The sequence below is a fragment of the Gouania willdenowi genome, chromosome 3 (assembly GCF_900634775.1).
Source record: "Gouania willdenowi chromosome 3, fGouWil2.1, whole genome shotgun sequence".
Classification (NCBI taxonomy): Eukaryota; Metazoa; Chordata; class Actinopteri; order Blenniiformes; family Gobiesocidae; genus Gouania; species Gouania willdenowi.
In genome coordinates this window covers 16,984,230-17,005,083 of record NC_041046.1, presented here as the reverse complement: position 1 = coordinate 17,005,083, position 20,854 = coordinate 16,984,230, and the positions used below count along the sequence as shown (strand labels likewise).

At 38.8% G+C, this 20,854-nt stretch overlaps 2 protein-coding genes across 3 annotated transcripts in view; one reads left to right on the top strand and one right to left on the bottom strand.

Moving 5' to 3' along the window:
* The first annotated feature begins 4,606 nt into the window (after positions 1–4,606).
* Positions 4,607–11,380, top strand: dhdh.2 (dihydrodiol dehydrogenase, tandem duplicate 2). Its single transcript, XM_028440328.1, has 7 exons — positions 4,607–4,717; positions 6,864–6,975; positions 7,936–8,099; positions 9,210–9,462; positions 9,641–9,765; positions 9,873–10,023; positions 11,195–11,380. The coding sequence occupies exons 1-7, from the start codon at positions 4,625–4,627 to the stop codon at positions 11,302–11,304; spliced, it is 1,008 nt and encodes a 335-aa protein (XP_028296129.1). The 5' UTR covers positions 4,607–4,624; the 3' UTR covers positions 11,305–11,380.
* Positions 11,381–12,136: 756 nt separating this feature from the next.
* pkma (pyruvate kinase M1/2a) overlaps positions 12,137–20,854 on the bottom strand; it is a 29,258-nt gene continuing 20,540 nt past the window's right edge. Inside the window, exons 8-11 of one of the 2 annotated variants that reach the window (XM_028440308.1) lie at positions 20,684–20,836; positions 15,388–15,554; positions 14,247–14,428; positions 12,137–13,215 (exon numbers count right to left, since the gene is read on the bottom strand). In XM_028440308.1, the coding sequence (XP_028296109.1) occupies positions 13,109–13,215; positions 14,247–14,428; positions 15,388–15,554; positions 20,684–20,836 (609 nt within the window). In that variant the 3' untranslated portion in view covers positions 12,137–13,108. Of the gene's footprint in view, positions 13,216–14,246; positions 14,429–14,887; positions 15,055–15,387; positions 15,555–20,683; positions 20,837–20,854 lie in introns of both variants that reach the window. The other variant, XM_028440315.1, reaches the window with a different exon arrangement.

The following is a 20,854-nucleotide window of genomic DNA, read 5'->3' as shown; positions in this document are numbered from 1 at the left end:
CTATAAAAGGCAAAGTCTAAGCAGAATTTGGGGAAGTTGTGTAGTAGGTGACATTTGAGCACGACTCAACAAAGAATACATGCATCCACTAGCTTTGATAAAACCATGCAGGAATAAAATACAATAAAATCTAGTTTTTAAAGCTTAAATCCCTCCACACAAAGGTAATAGGAACAATATTTGCTCAAATTAGTCTGGCGAGATGGAGCACTTGCTAATCTAACGAAGAAACATAACTATTAGTCATTAGTGAAAACAGTAACTTCTTTTTCATAGACAGTGAAACATCCAGATACTGGTTGCTTTTATTCTACATCTACAGGTTTAAAGTCTATAAGCATAAGTCAATAGCACATATTTTAAACAATATTTTTTTAATGGCTTTTACTTCAAAAAACATAGACATCTCATGCATACACTTAGTTCCTTTCCTATGTTAAAAGTGCGGCAGGCAGCCGGCAAACAATGAAAATAAATTGTAGGTCATTCTTATTGTGACAGATATTAGGATTTGGATTAGAAGTGTAAAAAAAGCCTGAGGCCTTGTCCACACGTAGCCAGGTATCTGCTAAAACTAATATATTTTTCTACGGTTTGGCCTCATCCATAGAAACGCAGGATAAGGTCATTAAAAATGGGGCTATTAGAAAACTCTGACCAAAGTGAAGATTTTGTGTTGGAGTTTAGACATAAATAACCTGAGTTTTAAGTTTCCAAACGTCACTGTCTGCAATAATAAACGTCATATTTGCGCTCTTGTTTATGTCGGGCAGTGGGCGACATGGATACTGTGCTCCATGAATCGCTGCTACAGATGCTTTTTGGCTGATTGGTGGTAGGAGTCCAACTATTGCTTCTCCTTGAGGAACAAAGGAGTCGCTGCAGTCGGTGATTTTACATGAAATAAAAAAACCTCCCTCCACCTTGAAGCCATGCTGCTTGTCAAAGATGCCGTCGGCCATTTTGGATCAGACCTGGACGGATTCTCAGCTGGTGGGACAACTCTGTGACCAAAGTCATCATACCTGATGAGTGGCGTGAAAGTCTCTGCATGTCCCGGTCATCCCTCCTGCCATTAATGGAGTTGCTTCATCCTCATATAGAGGGACAGGACACAATAATGAGATCACTGGTCAGTGTGGGTAAAAAGGGTGCCTGCACCCTGTACTATTTGGTGGATGAGGGGAGATTAAGCAAAGTAGCAAATGGTTTGTCCAGACAGGTCATCTATAACATTGTTAGGCAGGTGTGCAAAGCTATAACGGTGCACTTGGGACCCTAATACATAAAGCTGCCAACAACAGAGAGTGACGTCCATTCACTTGTGGAAAGCACTTTTATGTGGTTTTGTGTGGATGGATTTTTTTTTTTAAATGATAAAACGTATATCCACCCTCCTCTGTTTCTTTTAAAAACAGAGGAGGGTGGATATATGTGGATGTTATGTTAGTTAGTTACTCTACTGCACAAAGACAATACATGTCTGACCACAAAATAATATCTAATAATATTGACTCCTGGCAATAATGCTGTTGATTTATTTGAGGACGCTCCAACTTTTCTCTGGCCACATCACAATAGAGGGTTTTCACCGACGTCACTTTCTGTGCAGTAATGTGTATGTGCGGCCATGCTGGAGGTAAGCGGTTGTTGACACTACATGTTGGAGGATCACAGAGGTGTAATCTGTGATGGATAAATCACAGAAAAGCTCCTAAAAATGCTTTATAGATGCAAAGGCATACAGGGAAGGACTTGGTCTGCAGGAAAGGGCATGGTAGTGCAGATCCATAGCTACCTCGTCGTGGATAATCTTCATCTATTATGTATCCTGATATCGTCAACTACCTGGATTACACCAAGCCTTACACAGTGGAAGACCTTATAGAAGTGTGGAGGTTGGCTGCGGCTGCAGAGCCTCGCGTTAGTAACGGATATACTGTATATCAGTCAGTTCTAATAATTTCACAGTGAACCTACAGCGTAGTTCCTCTAAAATAGCATATGACCGCCAGGAAATCATAGATTCAGGCAAATCAAACCAATATAGTCCGTTAGATGCGATTACTCTAGACCTCGATGGGTTGCTACGCTGGCAACATCCAGTGGCCTGCGACACAGCAGAGCTTTGTACCAGCGGTGTCCGCCAGCAGAGGTGTGATCAGAAGCAGGAGCGGGGCTAGCGACCAAGCTAAAATCCTCAGAGAACGCCACTTCCTTCCATCCTGTGTTCTAATGTCCGCTCCCTGGAGAACAAACCGGACTACCTGAAGCTGGATTTAAATGTAAGACGGGAAATGAGGGTGGCGGTGTTTGCATATACACTAATAACAACTGGTGCAACAACGGTGAGCTAGTCTCATGTCACTGCTGTCCTCATGTAGAACTACTGACTATAAAATACAGACATTGTTCTTCCCTGATTTGTTATAACTTTTGGCAATCTATAAAACACCACGTTTTTCACGTTTTGACTGATTGGTACAGCCAAAAACACGGCAATAATTCAACATTTCCTCTCAAAATTTGTGATTTGCTCGTTTGTGTGCTGTTTGTAAATCAGCTGCTTATCTCCAAAATGGCCACTTCCGGGTTGATGACGCGGTAGATGACGCGCTGTAAAAACCCTCTATTGTGGATCTGAATCTGGCAGAGCTTCATTCTCAGGCCAAAGCTAAACAGAGCAGGCTTCTCTGTAGAGGACAGGTTGGAAGAGGAATTCAACTGAAGGACAGACGGACGTGACATGAACTGACATTGTTATTGACAAATGCCAAGATTTTTAACAATCAGCCATTCAATAGCTTGTTTAATGAAAAGCATTTGCAAGTCTTGATGCAAAAGGGTTGTATAGAGTGTTTAGGATTATATGTGTTAATAATGATATAAATGCGCATCATATAAATGTAACTGGATCTCATTGAGGACTTTGTGACACTGAAAGACATTTACTTTCATATTGTTTGTTACAATATATCTAATGATATATCATTTTTTTACTCTGAGGTATTTTGGAGATAGATTTGTGCCTTTTTTGTCCAATCAAAAAGTTGTTTTAATCAAAAAAATGTTTTCAATAAAAAACTATTTGCGCACCGCGGCACGCTGCTGATTTGCTCTGCAAAGCAGCAGCCACGGATAAAATATGATTATATGTAACACATTTTGTCCCGTCTAAAACTGGCAAATTTGAAGGTGTTAGAAACGCCGATGGTCAATCTTGCGGTGTGCATGTGTAGCCTGGAGGAGCTGTGCATAGCGGGGCTATGATGGACAGGGTTGGATCTGCCTCATCTGACATAACGCACGTAGCCATAAGTTTATATTTAATATCCCATCCAGGGTCCGTTGGTCTGCTGTTGGGGGTCTTATCTTGCTCTAGCTTTATGTCTGGATGGTGACGGACAAGATGAGCAGTAATGTCCGTTGTGTTACAACAATATGCTACTTCTCCAGAGCAGAGTTTAAAACAGCTTTGGTCATGTTTAAATCTGTTAGCCATGGAATCGATCAAAAGTATATCCATACATTTGATTTAAATTGTACAGGTGCAGGTTTAATCACGGTCGTGCTGCAAGTCTTCCTCGTGTTTGCACTCACTTGGTCGGCACGATGAACGAAGTTGCATTGGCGGGATGTATTATGGAGAGCGTTTGCTCATTGGGCAGACATCGTGGAGACATCGGCATTTGGCCGATGTTTGTACGATGGATTAAAGATTCTCAGCGCGGCCTCTCTGCAGCTTATATTAACTTTTATTTAGCTCGGATCATTCAATTCTTACAAATATCTTCATATCCATAGTCGAGTATCACTTAAATCTGATTGGAATATGGCAATATTACATCAACAACAACAACAACAACAAAAAAAAAACCAATATACTACCACTAAATAGCTTATTATGTGTGCACAAAATAAAGAGAGACAGTTCATGATCATAAATGTATTTTCAGCAACATAGCCAAAAGAGCCCCAGCACAAAAACAGCTTCATGGAAGTGACAGTTTACAGTTCTACAATTTTATAAGAGGTATCACTGATTTGGGGGAAAAAACACACAAAATAACGCATTAGGCGAAGAATGCCGACGCACGATCTGAGGCCGACATCGGCGAGAGGCATGCGTGCTATCTGGGATGTAAAAGCACTTTGAGCTGCATTCATTTAATAAATAAACTTTGATTGATTGATGTTGTAGTCACATTTCAGCAAAAATTCTCAACCTCCCAATTTCTTAAAGAAGTTTTTAAGGGATGTGAAACCAAATGGAATCAGGCTTTGCTAAACATGTTTGAATCCAATTCACTGATTTAGAAATACACTAAAATATATATATATATATATATATATATATATATATATATATATACACAAGTAGCCATAAAAGCATTACAATAACTTGAGTACTTGAAATCTGTTACTTTCACCTCTGCTTTTACCAAAGTCATTTTCAGTTATTGTATTTGTACTTTTACTTAGTTTTTTTCATAGGTACATTATTCACCTTTGCTGAATATTATTAACTGTAAATAAATCAGCATAAATACATGTACTATTTAGTAGTGTAATATCGCCCCCTGGTGGTTAATGCTGGTCAGTGCGGATTAGCTGTCTGTCAAACATGGCAACCACCAGGTGGGGAATCTGCAGCTCAGGAAAGATCAGCAATGACTTCACAGTGGCTCTGAGGACTCTACCTGCAGAGGAACACCAGGTTTGACCATAGTTAGTTCCACACACAGACACTGGTTCTGCTCTGTCAGGTTTCTGTTGATCAGAAACGCTGTTATCTAAGGAGGGTTCGGTAGTACACTGAACAAACTGTTGGACAGTTTATGAATAATTGTTGTCATTTGTAGCGGACATGTATGACCTTACGTAAAGCGTAACCCGCCCTCAACGAGTTTATTAAGATTGAGTTTTAGTTTTGACCGTAAATCATGTTCCCAGTGGGCAGACATAATCATGTGACCACCAACAGGTAGAATACTATCATTAATTCTGTCTTTAACATCATGTCGCCAGTGTTCCAACACACCTGAATCTAATGACTGTAATCACCACTAACGAGCTACTGGTCACGTTCAGCTGTGTTGTAGCGGGTCACTGTGGAGTGAAAGGCCTACGTCACGAGTGACGTGGCTGGAGGCAAAAACAGTAAACACCGCTGGTTAAAGATTGTGGAGGCTCGTAATGTGACAGCTTTTGTTGTGTGTTTGGGTGCCAGAATAGGAGGAATAACGTAAGTGGAGGTAAATTAAAGTTTGATAGGATTCCAGCGGACACTCGTGCTCAGAAAAAAAACAAAAAACAAAGACAGTTGTGGTTTTGCCTCCAGGCTAAGCCCCGCCCAACAATAACGTCACAGTGTGGTTTGCAAATTCAAAAAACTACGGAAGCGTAGAGGTGCCACAGGGGGAAATATATTTTGATCACTGTGTGTTGTTTCTACAATATAATTATATATACAAACATGACAACAACAGCATATACTTATATTGTACAAACTAGGGCTGGGCGATATGGTCCAAAACTTATATCTCGATTTTTTTTTTTTTTTTTTTTTTCAAAATGGCTATAGACGATATAAATCTTGATCATTTTAATTCAAATGAAATCTTACTAGAAAGACAATTCAGGGTTAAAATTGCTGATTCAAAATGCCACACAGGCACATTTATTAACAAACAGCAGCACAATATCTGCCACTTTAGGCTTTTCCTTCTCTAAGGGACAGCACGTGTGAGTGAGTTCTGTAGTGTGGCCGGTTTAGGGGGAGGTCTGGGTTAGGAGTCACTCAGTAATTCATCTAACTGTGTTTTCGCAAGCCTTCGCCATCGCTGCCCCCACCCTTTGGAACTCACTCCCATCACCCATTAGAAACTCTGACTCACTACCAAACTTCAAATCATTACTCAAATCCCACCGGTTCAAACTGACTTTTCCATAAACCCCTTTTGTTTGGTTTTATTCCCCATGGAAAGCGTCTTTGAGTGTCCACAAAAGCGCTATACAAATTCAGTTTATTATTATTTTCCAGTGTTCTGAGAAGTAGTGAAAGCAGCGACTCCTAAAACAGGTGTTTTGACACAACATAAGTTATAAAAATATATATCGATATGATATGGTAATTTTCCATATTGCCACAAATATATATTAATATATAAATTGATATATCTTGAATATCGATATATTACCCCGCTCTAGTACGAACAATACTAGAGCTGCAAAAACAGCAGAAACTGCATTAAAAAAAACACACATTTATGCCGTAGCAGCTTCTTGGGACAATGTAACAAAACAAATACAGTAGCTTTCAGGAATATGTATTACACATTTAATGACCGGTACACTACACTTGTGAAAAAGAAACAGGTGGTAGTAGAGAAAAAAGTCTTGTTTCTCATTAGATTGGGTAATAATCATAATTATATAAATGTCATATGATCTTTTTAAAAAATATATTTTATTTTCACCGGTCCCTTGCAATTTCATCACATAGTAATGGGGGTCCGCGAGCCTGTGGTTGAAAACCACTGCTTGAGAGCATACAACTAATTCAGTTGTCTCCGTCCCTAAAACACACATTCACTGACACGCCACATTATCTACCATCTTATATCACACAGTAAATTTTTTTATTAATGAACTATTGGAGAATACATTTTTTTTGCAATTTTACTCAAATTATTCTGCAAAATTTCATCAAAAAATCAAATAAAGATTGGTCAGAAAATTAAGGAATTTTCCGTGAAGCTCCTGCGGGGACTGATATGTCACCTGTTGCGTGGATATTGTCATTAATATTCAGATGTTCTAACTGTATTAAACATGTTTCTCACATTCTCATGTGTTCACAGGTAGTGGCTGTGGCTGCTCGTCGGTTAGAAGATGCTCAGCAGTTTGCTACGAAGCACAGCATTGCACGAGCGTACGGCAGCTATGAGGAGCTGGCCACAGACCCAGACATCGGTAATTCAGACTGAACGGATAGAAGTATCAGAAAATGGTTCTGTTCACACCTTTCACACAAGTGTGTTTCCTGCTAACTATTTGTGCCAGACAATGTAAATTGATGTAAAACACAAACAGAATCGGCTTTATTGGCTTTAACACACTGGTAGGAATATGACGTTGGTAGACTGTGCTCTCTCTGTACAATGTAAACGTTAAATAATAACAATCAACTAAAAATCTATACAAGTAATTTAAAGACCAATATGTGCCAGACTAAATTAGATAATATAATAATAGTACAGTGGTGAGTAGTGCAAAAGGATGATGAAGTAAACATGAGGTAATCTCAAGCAGCTTATTATTATTATTTTAAAGAAACCAAACATACAAACAATTAATAACAGTTTTAGACCTATGTTTAATGTTATTTGGGTTGTAGTATATAGTCATCTTAAAGATGTAAATCTGTTTTTTAATCAGAAATAAAGTATGATTTTAGAAACCACAGAAATTGGTTAAAAGTTTCAAATTAGAGTGGCCAGAAACGGACAGAAAAAGTGGTAAAAAGGGTTCAAAGTGTCAATATTGGCTTAAAAATGGCAGAAATGGGGTAGTGGGGTTGGGTTAATGTAATTTAAAAAGTAGTAATGGGTTAACATGTGCAACGTTAGGTGGGAAAAGTGGTGGATAGGGTTTATAAGTGCCGAAAATGACTTGAAAGTGGAAAAAATGTGCAGAAAAAGCATTGAAATTTGATGGAAAAGTGGCAGAAATGGGAGTAATGTAGCAAAAATGCATTAAACGGAGCAAAAATATGGCAAGGAAAAGTGATAAAAATCGGTTATAAATGGCATGTTTGGTGTAGTTGCAGAAAATGGGCTCAAATTGTTGAAAAACATCTTCCTAGTTCTTGAAGGCGTCTGCCGACTCCCTCAGTGTGTGCGTGTGCGTGTGCGTGTGCGCGTGTGCGTGTAGATGTGGTGTACGTGGGGGTCATCCATCCTTACCATCTCCAGGCCTGTCTGATCTTTACCAACGCTAAGAAACACGTGCTGTGTGAGAAACCACTGGCTATGAACCTTAAAGAAGTGCAGCAGATCCTTTCCTCTGCCAAGAGGAACGACGTCTTCCTCATGGAGGTAAACTATAAAAAAAAGAATTTCCATCTTCTTATGCGATCTACTTCACTGACAGTGTGTAATATCAAATCATATACAGCCTGCAGGGTTCTCGCCAGCGCTATTGAGCGTAGGGGCCCCCGACGTTGGGATTTTGCACCCCTACGGTGCGTTTTCAGCAACGTAGGGGGATTTTCTGTTGTTTGTTCCTTTTTTAATCAGTACCGTTGTAATAATTGTTGCACACTTGGACACAAAATGGACTTCCAGGCACGCACGGGTTGTTTAAACTCTCATTTTAATCTGCATAACGGAGAAACACATACATCAGCCGCACCATCTATTTAATACAGGCGATATGCTCGGATGCTCCCGTCTTTACCTGAGGACACCTGCAGCCCTTTAGCTGCCCCCGATGCTGCCTGTCTGCATCCGCCGCTTACGTAACCGTAATAACCGTCCAAGTATGTAAGCTCCGAAGAGTGCAGACAATCCTGACTCCGCTGTGCACGGACTCCGTGCAGACTGTCGGCTCTCCTCAGAGCTCACATGCTGGGGCACACCGCTGCGTCGTAGTTTCTATTAAAATCCTACATGTTCCACAATCCTTTGTGCTTCTCTGTAGTCCTTGTACTCCTGGGACGTGTTTAAAAGGTGTTGGTACTTTTGTAGCTAAACTGCCAGTCGCTTCTGCTCTTGAGCTTCTGCTCCAGGAGGAGAAATGCAGGTCGGTGTTAGACTGAGGGCCACATGCGGCCCTCAGTCTAACACCGATTTAAAGAAGATTTATGTTCAAATCAAATGTAGATTGATTGGATTATTTTTTGCTTGATTCCTTATTTTCATATATTTATTTTGATGAGCACTACGAGATGATTATTGTTGTAATTTGCGATATATAAATGAAGTTGAATTGATCAGTTAATTGAAGAACTTACTTTTTAAGAACAAATCATCACATCCGTTACAAAAATATATTTTGAAAACTCAATATAGATTGGAAGTCTACACGTTCAGAGAAGATACACAATCAGTGATCCATGTATCTGTGCTAATAATAGTTATTATAAATACATGTAAGTGAGTGACTGACATACTTGTTGATGTGTTTTTTTTTCCTTGTTGCTCCAGGCGGTCTGGTCTCGTTTCTTCCCAGCCACGGTGGAGCTCAGACGGCTGCTGGCTCAGGGGGAGCTGGGGTACGTAAAGATGGTCAGGGCTGACTTTGGCGTCCCACTGATGGGTGTGGCCAGATCAACTCAGAAGGAGCTCGGGGGAGGAGCCATACTGGACCTGGGCATCTACTGCCTGCAGCTCATCTGCATGGTTTACAATGGAGAGAAACCAGAGGTGATCCAGGCCACTGGGACCTGTCTGGAGAATGGTAAATAATCAGGATGGAAGCAGGACAGCCAGTGCTGTTTCATATCCAGGGACATCTGTTTAAAAACTATATAAAGTGGGACAGATTAATGGGCCTGGAAAAGATGCTCTACTGAACGCCTCCTTGTAGTTTCCTGTTTCACATCTCTTCATTGATGGTGTGTTATGTGTTTTTGCAGGAGTGGATGAGACTGTGGTCGTCACTCTTAAGTTCTCCCACAATAGAATGGCTGTGTTTACCTGTTCTTCAGGTTTACAACTGCAAAATGATGCCGTTATTGTGGGCACAAAGGGCACAATCCACGTATGTAACTTTCATAATCATAAATATAGTCACATGCTTCACATTTAGTGAATCATTTCTAAATAATAAAACTGTATCTTTGTTTTCTCCATTGCCACGTCGTTCAGATCCCTGCACATATGTGGTGTCCCACTGTGTTGGTGGTGAATGGAAAGGAGACAAAGTACCCAGTACCAGAGCCCAGTCTGCCACTAAACTTCATCGACAGCACAGGGATGCGTTATGAAGCAGAGGAAGTCCGACAGTGTTTGCTCAAAGGTACAAAGTCAGACTATTGTGAGCAATAAATCTTGGTCTATTTGCATTTATATGTACATGGTTTTTATATAAAGGTCAAAGTGTTCCTTTCTATTATTTCTGAATCCAAGTCCCCTCTTTGTCCAAAATGCAACCTTTCACTCAGAATACTATGAAAAAAAAACAACTATAAAGCATAATGATGGAATGAATGAGTGATAACACACATTTTAAAGAATCCAACTTTGTAAAAAGGTGGAATGAAACAATATTTTGTGCCGTCTGAATAGAAATATTTCTATAGTTTAATCATTTCCAATCATCTCAAGCCTAGTGTGACCGAGACTGACCCTTGTTTACTTAGTTCATGTTTTTATGCAGATCATTTACATCACATGTAAAAATGATTGCCATCATTTTGAATGTTAAACTGTTAAACTTACAAAAGTTACTACACAGTATTTTACTTAAATAAAAATCAGTCACAAAATCTAGGAAATGTGAAGTAAAGAACCAGTTGGGACTGATATCTGCCACCTATTGCTTTGACAGTCTTTTTATTCTTTTAACATATTTAGTATTTTGTGTATAAGTAGAAGTGAAAACTAGAGCTACTATAATGTTGAAATTACTCATTTTTCCACATAATCTGTGGCTTCTTTGACATCAAGTAGCTCCTGAACTAAAATAACCCTGATTTATATCATTTTTTTTTTTTTTTTTTTTTTGGCTTTGATATATTTTAATTGGTTATTGGTTTTTTTTAAAAAATGTTTTATTTTTTTCATTAAAGATTTTGAACATTTTAACTGAACAACAAACAAGCAATATTATTAATAATAATAATTAAAAAAATAAATTAAATTAAATTTAAAAAATAAATAAAAAAAAGGGGGGGCAGGCCATTCAATCATTCACATTTGCATGAACCTTTCATACTACCTCAGAAATGGATCCCATGTCAAATGAAAATATATTATCATTTTTTAACTAAAAATTAACATTAGAAACACATTTTTCATTATTTAGTTTTTAAGTCTCTCTCTCACCCCATGTAGTGCCATAAACACTGCTCTATATATGTATTTCTTTGCACTAAACAGAGGTATTTTATTTAGAGACAAAGTGCTGGCTATGCATATAAAGAACAGCAGGGGGCATCAGATACACTGAAACCCTGTGTTTCTCATAGGGCTGAAGGAGAGTGCAGTCATGTCCCATTCAGACTCTGTGCTACTGGCTGAGCTGGAGGATGAGATACGTCGACAGGTTGGTGTGGTGTACAGCCAGGACCACCAGTGACGCAGCATGTTGATGGAACCAAGGAACCCGTTTGCGGTGTATGGATACCATGATTAAACCATCTTTTTACACCCATTATTATAGTTTATTTGATGTTGCCTTTGTTGAGGAGGCTTGACATGCAGTTATACCTGAATATGGGTTTATTTTGTACATTTTAGACAACCTCAGGTCTCAGGGTGAGCTATCAGCTAAACCTCTATCAAATGAAAAGGCCTCACATGTCAAACCAAATGCCATCAGATGAAACTGCCTCAGGCTTCAAAATAACTTATCAGACTTGATGGCCTTAGTTTAAGGTCGTCTGGTAACTATTTTGAAGCCTAGACCTTAAAACACATGGCATTTTCTTTTGAAGAAGCCAAAAGTACACATGAAGTACGTTTAAAAGCAGTTTTCTTTTATCTTTCTATAAAGCAAGGCATCACTGTGTGCTCCTCAAATATCTGTACACGTCTCAGGAGTGCATGTGCTATAGCGCTCCCTGTAGTATTTTCTAATATAAGCCCCCACATGAAATCCCAGACTACTTAACCTCCCACTTTTCTAAAGCAATACATACTTTCTATGAGCACTGCGCTCGTTTTTTTAAAAGTTAACATATTTCAACGTATTGTTTAATTAATAAATACAGTGAAATGAAACGTTGATATATCTTAACCTTCCGGTTTTTTTTAAAATACTCCATTTATTTTGAAACCTGAGGCCGTTTCATCTGACTGCGTTTGGTCTGACAAATGACAGGATGTCCTAAAATGTATACGTACAGGTTAATAGTAATGTCTCACTTCCTGTAGCTTCTCTGCTACCTTTAAAACAGTAACGACAAAGATCAGGTGAGGGCTCTTCTTTTATTGTCAGAGCTACTTATACATCTGATAAGGTGCTCAGCACACGAACAACACACCTTGGGATTTAGATTCCACACCCTAGCGTTACAATCAGAAGCATGTTAGACAAATTAAAATGACTACAACTGTCAGATGGCCGACAGTAAAAAATAAAAAATAAAATGAAAACTAGCAAAAAAAAACATTGAAAAGTGCTTGTTGATATTAGCCAGTTGACGTCTGTGAACAATGTCTGATTGGTCAGTGCCAGAAGAAAAGATAAAGGCTTTATGACATTGAATAAACAAACAACTAGCTTGGGGGGAGGGGCGTTCCAAAAACGACCTTTTCTTTCTCACAAAATATAAATCCATTTTGGATATCCCCAAACAAAACACCAGTCACATACATCAAGTATAATTTAGAATGTAACATTGCTTGGAGTACATTAGGAGTGTAACACATACAGTGAAAGCTGGCATAAAGAAGAGGACACTACATACACTAAGCGTTACAGCAGGGCCTGTTAGCGGGCAGCCGTGGGGCAGAAGCTCACAGGAAGTAGTTCTAACTCGGATGAGTTTGTTCAATGGGCAACAGAGTGCCTTCCATTAACTGTTATTACTGCCTCCACCACCACAGCCTCCTACTGCAGCCAATACACGCATGCACAAAAGGACACATTCATTCAGACATACACTTAATAATACCACACGTGTCTGATGAATAAGTACAGCAGTTTGTGGCCAGTGTATCAGTCTAAAGCACTGAAGACTTAATGTGAGAGGATCACAAAGGAATGGAAAAGTCAACTGGAATCGTACAGAACAAAACTCTACAACCAGAACAGGTTGCCTCCCTTTTCTACGTCTTGTCTGTGTTAATGTCTATTTGCTAAATCTTTTATGGGTTGCTCAGGTGTAAGTAGGTGAGGTTTAACAGGAAGGGGAGAGCAGAAGACGACCGTTGACTTTTCAGGCCACCAGAACCACACGCATGGTGTTGGTGTAACCAGAGCCTGGACGCCAGCCGGTCAGAACGATGACAACGTCGCCTTCTTTGAAGAAACCTCTGACCTTCCCTGAAGAGAGGAAAAAGGAAAAATTAGTTATGGCCACAATTTTCTGTATGACATAACTGGTTTTATACATTGCTATAGGTTCAGCTCACCTATACATATGACATATCGTTGGAAAGCTCAGCTTATTGGCTAAGCGACGCATTAGTCAAAAAATCCCTGCTTCCCATTGGTTGAAAGTTAAGAGGCCAGTAAATTAGGTTGGTGTTTTCTGAACGGCTGATGCTGGTTGGACATTATAGCCTGTAGTTTAGTAATACTACGTCGGATTGGCTAAAAGGAGGTGTCGGTCAAACCGGTAGAGCTGTGAGGTCATTTGATCTCTTTTAATGACACGTTCAGCCTCACAGAGCTAAAATAGTAAGAAGAAATTAGCGCCGAGCTGCTTTCTTCTTGTAAATAGGACATTACATTGTATTTTTTTTACAGCAGTTTTACTGTTTTAAACTAAATGCTGCGATTCATTGGTTTATTTCATATCTTAAGAAGATTTTGAGGAACATATGGATTCCGTAAGACATGGCAACGCTTTAAAGGTGAGGAGTGCTGGCTTGTTTATGTTGCCATTTTCCCCCCCAAGTTTGACAAAAAAAAATTGACTGTTTGCTGTGATGGTTGTCTTAGACTGGTTCATATGGTTAAAAACGTAAGATTCGAAGCTTTCAAACTGTATATGACACTTGTGATATTCTGCTGTATTTGAGAAGTATTTCATCCCTTAAGAGCGTGAATGAGTGAGAAAATGCATTTGGACCCGTATTCAGTGGACGTTTACGAGTTAAGTGGGATGTCGATAAGTTTTCCTAAACAATTCACCTTTTTTTTTATAATACAGGATTTGAAATGCTTTGTTGATCTTTTCATACTCTTGTTTTGAAAGATCTAGTGAGATTTGGTGTGCCATGTGCAGCACTTGACCAACCAGACCTAATGAGGCATTCTGTTCATCTATTCATATCGCTTGTCAAACAGGAAGTATTAACCCTAGCAATAAGATATCTAAATGTTAGATGTTGATGGGGACAGCAGCTTACCCATCTCCATGGCAAAGTTAACCCTCATGTCCACGTCCTCTGCCCACACATCATTGGCAGGCTTGGTGTAGAGGACGGGGAAGATGCCACGGTACAGGTGAGCCTGGCGGGCCGTCTGGGCATTACGGGTCACAGCCAGGATGGGAGCACGGGGTCTGTACCTCGAGATCAGGTGGGCAGACCTGTAGGGACACAAAGACACATCAGAAAAATACTTCACTTTACTGGCAGCAGTTTTTAAAACTAAACCGACTGAGCAGATGAAAGTGGGCCGCTATATTATACTTTGCTCTGCATTACTTGCTCATGTGATCTTTGATAGTCCAACACTTGAGAAAATCATTGTCAGAATTCCTGGCACAGTGAGATTCTCTAGGTTTAACAGGACTATCAAGTTAAAGGTGATTTAAGTTCAATAAACTTCCTGTGACATCCAAACATGCTGAGTCGCCCTGTTCTGGAAGGTGCTATGAGTATAATGAACATTTAGCACTTTTTAAAAAAAATCAGTACACACTCTTAGTCTTAACATACACACAATTGACAAATAATATGAGAAGAAATGGGAGCTGCAGAAAAGTTTTCCAAGACCTTACCTTCAGGATTGAGATCCTTCCATGTTAACCCCTGCCCTAACTCACCTCCCTGTCTTCGTGAGAACAATGATGGCACTCGCGCAGCATTTGAAAGACGACTCGACGGCTCCAACAGCCACGGCCTCTGAAGGATCTCTGCTCAGACGGGAGTGTCTCCTCAGCTCATCAAACAGCTGTCTGTGGAAGGTGGCTGCCTCAGCCTCCCGCGCTATCTGAGCCCCGAACCCAAGGGTAGTGGGAGTTACACACACGCACACACATACACACACTGAAAGGAGTCACTGGCAAGCAATATTACAAAACTGCTGACTTAACAGAACCAGCTAATTAGTCAATAGAAGAACTCTAACACAAAAATCAAGATTTTTCATCTTCACACAAATAATTATCTTTGTTCTAAATGTGCTCAAACATGGAAAATAGATGAGCAGCAGTTTCAGGGTTTTGCTTGCCAGCTTCTTCCTCAGTCAGTCCCTGTCTGTCCCTACACTGCCTCACCAGGTAGTGGAAACATTGAGTTTTCCAGGGTCAGTTATCCTGCCTACCTTCCAGAGCCCGTGAGTACAATGATTGCAGAGGCCAAGCTCTTAATGGAGGCCTCAACAGCACCGATTGCAATGGCCTCAGCGGGGTCTTTGCAGTATGGCGTGGAACGACGCAGGTCCTCAAAAACCTGCCGGTGGAACATGGCCGCCTCGGCTTCACGGGCAATCTGGCACAAGTAGGGGCATGATGCAAGGAGCAAGGGCATTCCCACACACACACAAGGAAAAGGAAAGAGTTGGGAATCAGTGTAGGAAGAGAGAGAGAGAAAGGTTCAAAGTTAAAGACAGATGCACATAAAAAACAAGTCAGAGTGAAACAGAAAGAGAGAGAGAGTCAATAGATAAAGCAACAGTTAGTGTGTGAGTGACACAATGATAACTGGGATCAGATTAAATAGGACATTTATTTTAAGTATGATGTTAAAAATCAAAAAACATTAGAACACATTTTAACTTAACTTTTAAAGCATAGATAGATGGGACAAACATGGACAATCTTGCCAGGGACTAGCTTGGTATAGCAACCAGCTTCCATCCATGTAAACAAACAGGACGATTAACTCATCAATCACATTAGAACCATTACGTTACATTTAACAATATTCAAGACTTGAAGTGCAGCAGTAAATAAAAGACAAGTCTAGTAGTAATAAATAAATATTATTGTGCAATATTTATTTGATAAAAGGGCATTAAAAGCAGTGATGTTCATTATGTAACTGTAAACACATCAAACCAATGTGTGTTGAGATTAGGGCTGTGTACCCAACATCTGCTCCTCTTTGGTATCAATTGAAATGCTTCAGTACTATCCAGCAGGGTTGGGGTCAATTATAATCTCAAACATTCTTTATCGTTCCGAGGACCAGAAAAGTAATTGGCAAACTTTAATTTAATTATAAAGTCCCCTTTGATTGGAATGGTCTTCCTACCTCTATAACCTCTAGAACTTAATATGTTTAAAAATGCTCTTGTGCGATGCCTTTAAAATGTATGTACTGTTTTTGAGTCTTCTTGCTCATACCTAATATTTGTTAGAGTCAAACATTACATTCTGTTGGATCTAAGTGCTGCATTTGACACTGTAGATCATACAATTTTGTTGCACAGATTGCAAACATGGGTTGGACTAAATGGAAAAGTAATGCAATGGTTTAAGTCATACTTGGAGGAGCGAAGCTATTTTGTAAGCATTGGAAACTTTGAATCTGACAGATTACCAATGTCCTGTGGGGTTCCTCAGGGATCTGTTCTTGGACCCCTTCTGTTTAACCTTTACATGCTTCCTTTAGGACAAATTTTACAGAACCGTAAGGTTGATTATCAGAGCTATGCAGATGACACACAACTATATCTATCACTGAACCCAGATGACTATGGTCCCATTGAGGTGTTGTGTGACTGTTTAGAAAAAGTAAACTGCTGGATGAGTGAAAACTTCCTTCAACTAAACCATGACAAGACGGAGGTGATTGTCTTTGGTAACAAGGAAAAGAGGACTGCTGTCAGCAATTATCTTGAGTCTCGATCTTTAAAAGCTAAAGACCAAGTCAAAAACCTTGGTGTTCTGATTGACTCAGATCTTACATTCAGCAGTCAGATCAAATCTATCACAAAAACAGCCTTCTACCACCTAAAGAACATCTCCAGAGTGAGAGGTTTAATGGCTCAGAAAGATCAGGAGAAACTGGTCCATGCTTTTATCTCCAGCAGACTGGACTATTGTAATGGTCTTCTGACAGGAATCCCCCAAAAGAGCATCAAACAGCTACAGCTGGTTCAGAACGTTGCAGCTCGGGTCTTAACCAGAACAAAGAGGTCAGAGCACATTACTCCAGTTTTAAAGTCTTTACACTGGCTCCCAGTCAGCCTCAGAATAGACTTTAAAGTTCTGCTGCTGGTGTATAAATCTGTGAATGGGTTTGGTCCAGAATACATCAGTGACATGTTAGTCAGGTATGAACCCAGCAGGTCTCTCAGATCTATGGACACAGATCAGATAGTGGAGCCCAGAGTTCACAGTAAACATGGTGATGCTGCTTTTAGTTGTTATGCTGCAAAGAAGTGGAACAAACTGCCAGCGGAGCTGAAGTCAGCATCCAATGTGAACATTTTTAAATCAAAGTTAAAGGCACTTTTTTTCTCTACTGCATATGATTGAGAGAGAGATTTTTTGTCATGTTGTTGATGTAATGATGATTTTACTGATGATTTTAATTGATTTTACTGATGATTTTAAATGTTCTTATTGATTTAAATGTTCTTATTGATTTTAAACAATTGAATGTTTTATCATGTAAAGCACATTGAGTTGCCTTGAGTATGAAATGCGCTATATAAATAAATTTGCCTTGCCTTGCCTTGCCTATAAATAATAAACTATGTATAATTGTTTGTATTCTGTAAAATGCATGTTCAGCTGCTTCTGTCTTGTGCGTCTCTTGTCTGAATGCTACTGTGGACCCCCTTGAAAACGAGATGGTTCATCTCAGGGGATTTATCCTATAAATGAATCATTTCTGAATAGTTGTAATTGCTTAATTGATAATTATTCACAGTTATGACATAATCATAATTGTAATGGTAAATGAAAAATATATGTTGCCATGGTAATTGAATTTAGATAATTTACTTTGTAGTTGTAATTGGTATGAAAATTCTATAAAAATCTGTCATTTACAATGTATATAAATGCAAACCTCTGGAACCATGTTACTTTTCCCTCTACCTGTCAGTTCTCTTCAGGATCATTTTAACATTCAAAAAATAAAATAAAAATGTTAATCTGGGAGTATACTGACAGAAAAAAGGCTCAGATGCCCACACTAAAAATATTAATACCAATATTTGCATTGATTAGGAAGCCAAACAAGGTAAACAGGAGATGAAAAACCAATTAGAAGATAGATAATATTTATTCGTGTATTTTACAGAAAGCTAACAACAGGAAAGTTCCGTTTAATGGGCTTAATTATTAAAGGCTCCGTAATTATGATTAATTGTAATTGAACTTTAGTAACTGAGAAGGTAACTGTAATTGAATTTTAGGGGAAAAATAATATTTGGAAAAAGGTACATCCAAGGTACCAATTTTTGGTACCTTGGATGATCAGACTAAAAATGCTTCCTGTGAATGGCTGTAAATTACACGTAGGTTAGTTGAAGCTTAATGGAAACCTCTCCATGCTTTAAAAACCTGTTACAAAGGTTTTAAAACAGTAAAATTTGTGTTTAAATTCAGCTTGTTTAAGAGAAAAAGACCAGTGGAGGTACTTCCATGTTTCAGGGTAACCATAACTGATTAACATACCAACTTTCTTTTGGTATTGTTATTAGTTTGGGCCAATAAATGCATGAAGAAGTGAAACATGTTTACTTAGCAGTATTTGTTGACCTCTCTGCCATTGACCTTAGTCTGAAGCAGCAGTGTTGATTCCCATTTCCTCCTGCACACTAAATGGACTGTTAACGAGAATAGTTTTCTCAGAAGCCTTTAAAATGTGAATGATCATGGAACCATGGTCAGAATCACTGATCCAGATAACTAAATATCTGGCAAAGGGAAGATTTGGCAGGTTTGTGCTGACAGTGCCCTTTTTTGCAGTGAGTGGTTAGAGAACGAAAGCTACTGGTAGTGTGGAGCAGACAAGACAAAAATCCTGCATAGAAGCAACTTGAAGCTAGCTGTAGCTCTCAGGAGCTAACAGAGCTCTTGTCTGACAAGTGGTGGTGCTACAATAATGTTATATAATTAAAAAAAATCATTGTTTTTATGGGAAAAATCACAATTCACGTGCTATTTAATGAAAATATAATAAGTCATTATACTATAATGCAATGTTAATATATAATATGATGTAACAAAATGTAATATAATACAGAATATAAAATATTGTAATTCATTCATATGTTGGTAAACACCACAGCTTTTAATGCCACTTCTCACAATATACAGTAAAACAATTACACTATAAATCATGTCACTAACACTACTAGACAGTCTTGTCTTATTTACCAATTCCTTACAAGTCTTGCATATTGTTAATAGCACAAAGTGGTTCTGTAATGTGATGGATTTATTAATCATCCTGTTTATTTACATATGCAGAAGCTGGTTGCTATGCGTAGTTTGTCCTGGTTAGCTTATAGTACCTTAAATAAAAATTACTTTATGAATCCTATGAATTATAACCAATAATCCTGTTTTAACCATAAAAATTAGGAACTAAAGGTACTAGAAATCCTGACCAGTGTTAACTGGGAGTTGGATGAAAAGATGGCATACATAGCACACAATAAACATGAAAGAACAGTTGGATTACAGAAGTACAAAAAAAATAGTTAAAGTAAAAAAAACAATGCATGAGGGTAGAAAGCAGTGCTGGTTAGCAAACTATTTTATCTAGTAAGAGGAGAGTCCCATAAATAACTAGAACACTGAAGTGGATTCATACGTGGGTATCTGAAGTGTCCCACACATCATCCAAGTACGAGAGAGCGGAAAAAGCAGGAGTAAGAACTGCTGAGTCACTGCTGCCATAGTGTCGCAGTATGAGTGAACAATAAAAGCATGAGCAGCAAAGAATAGGAATAAAGTGCATCATTCAGCCATGCAGTCAATCCTTTTTCATCGTAACTGTAACTGTTTGTTTGAATCTAAAGATGAAAAAATGTGTTTATCTGATGTCTGTCCCTGACTGACAAATACAGAACAAATTAAGTCAAAGTATCAATATAAATAAACTTTTCAGAAAAGAGAGAGAGAAAAAAAATCTGAATTAAAATAAGATCTTACTGGGTCTATATCAAAGAATTAATTAAATAACCAAAAAAAAAAATAATCCAAAATTTTAAATGAGAATGAAATGATCCAGAAATAATTTGTCTGAGAAATATTAAATAAAGGCAACAACAGTGAATCTGTTAGATGAAGAGGTGCAGGCAACATGCGTTTACTGCAGCTTTGAAGGCACATGCAACATTTCATTGATTTTAAAAAAGTGCTGATGCAGCAGAGGTTGTAAGATCATATTCATGCCTTGCAATTTACTGAATATGAATTAGGAAATTAAAAAAGGGAAATAAACTGGATAGTGGCTGGAAGTTGCGAGAATTAAGGCTTTGCATCAGAAATTTGAGTTGTTGCAACAGTGAATTTGAGAATCACTGTTGTAACATTTAGGGAAGTGGACAGCTTAAACTCCCAGTAACAGATGTCAAAAGAACTTTTGAAAAGTCTGATTGGATTAGATTTCAGAATCTGGTTTTTAATGACATTATAATGACACTTGCTCACCATGTGCTGTGTGCGCACAGCCTCCAGGGGGTAGTCTCCCTTTGCCGTCTCCCCACTCAGCATGATGCAGTCGGCTCCATCCAGGACAGCGTTGGCTACGTCGCTGCCCTCAGCACGAGTGGGACGAGGCTTCTTGATCATACTCTCCAACATCTGAGTGGTTTCGGAGAG